At 42.8% G+C, this 6032-nt stretch overlaps 1 protein-coding gene across 1 annotated transcript; it reads left to right on the forward strand.

Moving 5' to 3' along the window:
* The first annotated feature begins 92 nt into the window (after window positions 1–92).
* dusp5 (dual specificity phosphatase 5) lies at window positions 93–5279 on the forward strand. Its single transcript, XM_084930793.1, has 4 exons — window positions 93–556; window positions 1505–1644; window positions 2234–2453; window positions 4486–5279. The coding sequence occupies exons 1-4, from the start codon at window positions 193–195 to the stop codon at window positions 4890–4892; spliced, it is 1131 nt and encodes a 376-aa protein (XP_084786919.1). The 5' UTR covers window positions 93–192; the 3' UTR covers window positions 4893–5279.
* Window positions 5280–6032: the final 753 nt, after the last annotated feature.

A 6032-nucleotide genomic window follows, 5' to 3' on the forward strand; every position in this document is an offset into this window, starting at 1 on the left:
TTGCCATCGCGCCGCGCCGGTGTCCATATATGGTTCGTGACGTCTTGCTCCGGAGGTTCCATTCACATAAAACTGATCGGCAGGAATCCCCTTGGAGGAAATGTAGGCACGGGCGCGGGCACTTCTCTCGCCCGTATTCAGGAGTAATCAGTTGAATTTTTTAGGCAATAAAAACAAGTCCAACAAATCAAAATGAAGGTCTCTAGCATAGACTGCCGGCGTCTGAGGAAAATCATCAGGAAGGAGTATGGAAGCTGCCTTATTGTGGACTGTCGACCTTATTTTTCATTCACGAACTCTAATATCAAAGGCTCAGTCAATGTTAATCTTAACTCAGTGGTAGTCCGGAGATCCCGAGGAGGACCGGTGCCCCTGCAGTTTGTCATCCCGGATGAGAGAGCTCTGTTTAGGCTTCGGGAAGGGAGCATTTCGGCTATAGTAGCGCTGGATGACCGGACGTCCCACTGGCAAAAACTGAAAAAGGACAGCGTAGCTCAAATAGTAATAAACACCCTGTCACATCTTGCGAGCGGGGCCAACATCTGTTTCTTGAAAGGTGAGAGATTTGGCGAGATGAATTGTTTTAATACAGACAAAAAGAAAAGTCGGAAAGTCGGAAGTTGTTTTTTTTTTAACTAAATAGACCTTTTAAAAAAGCCATTAAGGCAACTCAGTTTTATATTTGTTTGTTTTCATCATTTAATCTATTTTACTTTATTTCATAAGAGTTTTGAATTGTCCATATTTTTATTTGTGGAGATATAAATTCAGAGTCAGGGTTTTTTTCATATATATCTTGACACAGACTTAAAGATGAAATCTTTTTTATTATTATGACAAATTGTAAATATTGTTTGTTATAATCTAAAATGTATCCTTATAATTGACTAAATGAAATATTAAGAAGTTCTTGTGATTTTATTTCAAAAGGAGCCGAAAGGGCAGAAAGAAACCTTTAATATTTAATCTTAGTCTATTTTTCCCTGATAACACTGGTACTGTTCGGGGCAGTTCTTCGCCCCTTTTGCCTGTGTTAAGAGTAGCCGACATTTTCTTTTAGTTCTTGGACATACTGTAGATGTCCTGCGTGCGTCAGTGGAGCGGATGAGTCAGTGCGAGAGAAACGCCAGCAAATTGGTGGTGCAATTGCTTTCGTTGATAAAACGAAGAATTTCACCCCTCCCTATCCGCACTACCTCTTTGGGCTAAACAAATCCCCCGGGGTTTGCGTTTAAACACATCCATCTCCGTCTGTCACTTGTGCGTCCTCAGAATGTTGGCCTAAATCGATTACCGGTCCTTCGGTGCGGGCTCCTGTAATTAATTACGCGTCTGTAATCAGGTTATAGAGGTTATAATCCGGTGCTAAGTCTGTTTCATAAACGCTGCCATTTCACAAGATTTGTGGTGTTGGTGCGAGGAGGCAGAATTATTGTAAGCTCATTTATTAAAAGTGTGTTTGTTTGTTTTTGTTTTTTTTTTGTTTTTTGACTGCTTCTCTCAGGAGGATTCGAGAATTTCCACTCTCAATACCCTGAACTTTGCACTGAGGTGAAAACCATTGACCAGAGCGGAAGTGAAACCGAGAAAAGAGTCAGCAACCACAGCGAGAAGCTTTCACACCACAAACCAGATTATGATCAGGTATGGAAACACCCTTTAGCGTACAATGCAGTACTTCCCACCATCTCTCCTACAGGACCACGGGGCACAAAGCCACTGCCAGTTTTTTTTTTAAACTTAATCTAAAAGGATACATACACACAGGCACGCTCAACGCATGCTGACATCAGAGAATTTTATTTTTGGCACATCAAAACATTTTCTCAACTTACATATGATATTATATGACCTTCGCTGCTCCCTGGTCTTTTTATAAAGACAGCATGATGCCCAGCTGATATCAGGACACCCCATAGAAAAGACAGCCTTTCATCCCTGACCTTTCTGCTATTATTTCCATTGGCCAAATAGAAAACATGTGGCTAGTTTAGATTTCAAAGAACACTGTTGTGTCTGGTTGATGCATTATGGGCTCTTTCAATACCGGGAAATTCCTCTGGCATCCTGCGTCCATTTTGTCTGTAAATGACTGTAATGATCGGCTGGCAGGTGTTTGGATGTTCCTGCTTGGACAATGGTTGTGTCATAGCAGATGGATAAATGCTGGCGATCGAAGCTGTGTTGTGAGCTTGACTCATGTCTCCGCTTTCTCCCTCTTTTCCTTCCTCAGGGTAAACCAGTAGAGATCCTGCCTTTCCTCTACCTCGGTAGTGCCTACCATGCCTCCAGACAGGATTATCTCAGCGACCTTCACATCACAGCCTTGCTCAACGTGTCACGCAGGGACCTGCAGCCGGCCAAGGGCCACTATGACTACAAGTGGATCCCTGTGGAGGACAGCCACATGGCCGACATCAGCTCCCACTTCCAGGAGGCAATAGAGTTTATAGGTGAGTTGAGGAGAGTAAATGCATTTAACTGTTGATTTCTGCTTCACAGGGTTTGCCTTGAGAGGTTTTGCTATCTTAGAATACAGCTGACTCACTAATACTCAAACCAGCTAGGAAAGGGAATAAATAGACCAACATTAGATGGATGCTTTTCCGGCCACAAGATCAGCCTCGGTCTATATGTATTTATAATCCAGCTTCACCCCAAGGAGTCTCAAAAATACCCACGCTGAGTGAGCGAGATATCTATACATGGATGCATTTATTTTTGAAATGCGTCTTTGTCTTCAAATAGCCTCCCTTTATCAGTGCCGCTCACCTGCTGCCATTCACAAATAGAGGGCTATAAGAAACCCGGCTGTAATCAGTTTAAGTTAATCGCCAGCCTTCAATCCCCCACCAACATATACTGCCTGTCTGCTTTCATTCAGGATTTGTTCACTTCCCCCGTTCCCTTCCGACCTCCCTCCCTTCTTTCCTTGAAAAAGACAATCCCATGCTGGCCAAATCACATGGTGCCGGGTGTGGCCAGTCAGTGTGACAACTGGGTGAGCTGTACGTGTTTAGTAATGACCGGGTGTAGGAGGCCGGGGGCTGGCTGGCACACACACATACGTGCATGCATGCACAACAGCATTGTTTATGATGGTTGGGTGGAGGATTAATGACAGCTACACAATGAGGGAGGACATCAGTTTTTTTGTTAGCAAGAGGGACTCATTGGTGGACCTGTGGCCAGCAGGGCAGCAAATGTGTTACAGAGGAAAAGAGAGTGCGTGGGAGGGAGAGAGGTGTCGGATAATAGCAGCAACAGCAAAAGATGTACAAAATGTGCTGGCGGCTATTTATATCCAGGCATAACCAAGGACAAAGCTTACCCACAAGCAGCTTGGCTGACCTGTATTAGCTGGATAGTATTGTGCATTGTTTGGGGATGCAGCCTACATTTAGGGTGTGTTTAAATATCTTGTCCATTACATAAGGCAGTTTTAGCCTACATTCAAAGAGGGCCTCAACATTTCATCAGGCACGCTAACTGATTAGACACGGAGTACAAACAGATCCTCTGGGCTGCTGGTCTCATAAAATCAATCAATAAATCGGAAACCCTTCCGACCAAGCGGGTGATGTAAACCGGAGAGGAGAAAATAAATATTATTGACCTCGTGGATGAAAACAGCTGTTGAAGCATGCCATGACATCTCCAGCCAAAGGACGGTAATTAAAACACCCACTGCTGCTGCTGCCCCGCTCTCATAGCACCCTCCTCTCCAGATGAAGGTTCATTATTCATTCATGTGGTTTTATCGGGAATCAGAGCAGTCAGAAATCAGTCATTCTCCTTCATAAACGCACAGAAGTGGCCCTTAATGTTTCTGCTTAGTGGACGAGGTGATGTGTAGGTGTCGTTACCGGCTCGTGGAACTAAGTGTCAATATGTAGATCAGACTTAGATGCGAGACAGAAAAGAAGACATGTGGGTGTTTGCTTCTAAGAATTCTTGAAACGTGTTGCGAAGGACATTTAGACAGATGTGTGAAAGTGAACTCGTGTGTAGGCCTTAAAACATACTGACGAGTGTGTAGGAGCGAGGCGGCTCCAAATTAGAATACACTTCTCTGTGCCACAGCGAACACCACAGCAGCACCCAGCACCCCCACAGTGGTGCAGCAGAAAACAAATCACATGTACAGCTGCACTCTGTGACTAAGTCAAGCCTCCCACGTGCCTCTGTGTGTGCCACTTACAGTAGCAAATGACGTGTGCTCATTTCTTTCTACAAAATAAATGTGACAAACTAGATGTTCATGAGAAAGAAAGAGAGATAAAATATTTGGGGAAAAGTGTTCCTATAATATAGTGAGAGTGATCGACTAGACAATAACAGCCCAGTTAAATTTATTTCCTGTTCCAAACTCCTGATTTGAAATCAGTTTGATGCATGGTTTTCTTATGCTGTGACAATTTTGCCGATGATTAAAGAAAGAGAAATATGTCACTGTCTCACCAGATTCCTCCCTTTTTCTTCCAGATCATGTGAAGCAATCAGGGGGGAAGGTCCTGGTACACTGCGAAGCAGGCATCTCTCGCTCACCTACCATCTGCATGGCCTACATCATGAGGACCCAGCAGCTGCGGCTTGATGCAGCCTTCGACATCATCAAGCAGCGCCGGGCAGTCATCTCACCAAACTTCAGTTTCATGGGTCAGCTGCTTCAGTTTGAGTCCGAGGTGCTGTCCAATGCACCGGTTCATGCTGCCACACCTGAACCGGCCACGCCCTGTGTCTCGGAGTCCGCTTCCTTTTTTGCCAATGACTTTGCCACTACCTTCAACACCAAAAACTTTGAGCCGTCTGTGTTCACCCTCCCTACCTCTTGCCTGCAGTCCCCAGTCCACCACCAGTTCAAACTGAGCCCAATAACTGCACTGCCTTAAAATAAACTGTGACTGCTTGTAGTTTTACTTGAAAATATAAAAATCAACGCTCTCTCTGTGTGCCTCTGGCAGAGCAGATAGACTGGAGATCAGCCACAGACACAAAGAAGAGTCAAAGACAACTGTATTCATAATAGGACTTGAAGCCTATGAAATCCATGGGCTACAGACACTGATGCTTTTTTCCTGTCTTCTGAACTGCAGCGATGAAACAACACAGCACAGTGATAAACTGCAATATACATGCCTTAGGTTGATATTGTGATTCATTTGCCTACTCACAAACATGGTCAGGCATTTAAACCTAATTTATTTGAAAATGATGGTCCGTTTTTTCAACAATGTGGCTACAAATATGTGTTTAATAAATGTTTTCACTGCAAAAAACATTGTTGCCGTGTAATCTTTTATTGTGCATGTGGCAAATGCCCTTTTTCATTCAAGCCAACATAAACCTGTTCATAAAAACAAGACCAATATTTATGGGTTTAGATAATAAATCCTGTCTAGAGAGGCATAAATGCAGCAGTAGAGGCAATAGTGACACCTACAGTGGCTTAGAGCTGGCCCTTGTGACTAGAGGTATATTTAGATCAGAAGCCTTGCATGTATTTCGTACCTATAGTCGCCTTCCACACAGCCGTATTTTTTATGCATAATCTATGAAAGCGATGAAACATGTCGCTTTCATAGAAAACTTAAACCAATTTTAATCAGAATTTTGAGACATCAACTACTAGAAAATAATTACAGTCAAAATTCCTGTTAGAAAACTGTCTGCACTGTGTTATTTAAAGACACTATAAATAATTTTGATAATCATTAATACAATAATGTTGATCATTATTAGCACAGTCATTATGATTTTTTTTTTTTTTTACCGCTTTTAGTCTTATATTTCCCACTGCTGCTCATCAAAACAATTTTGGCGCCCAGAGCGCAGACTGCTAGACTGTACCAACTAAACAAAAAGAAAGGCGAATAAACAGCAATAATAAAAGACCTAATGTTATGTCACAAACGTAACCTAACCGTAGATACACATTATATTATTGTTATATTTGAATTTTTACCTTTCATATGAATTATTTAGCTTCCCCACATGTAGGAATATAGTGCAAGTATATCCCTGCAACCCAG

This window comes from Perissodus microlepis, chromosome 6, assembly GCF_051167445.1.
Source record: "Perissodus microlepis isolate ML-2025 ecotype Zambia chromosome 6, ASM5116744v1, whole genome shotgun sequence".
In the NCBI taxonomy this organism is placed as follows: Eukaryota; Metazoa; Chordata; class Actinopteri; order Cichliformes; family Cichlidae; genus Perissodus; species Perissodus microlepis.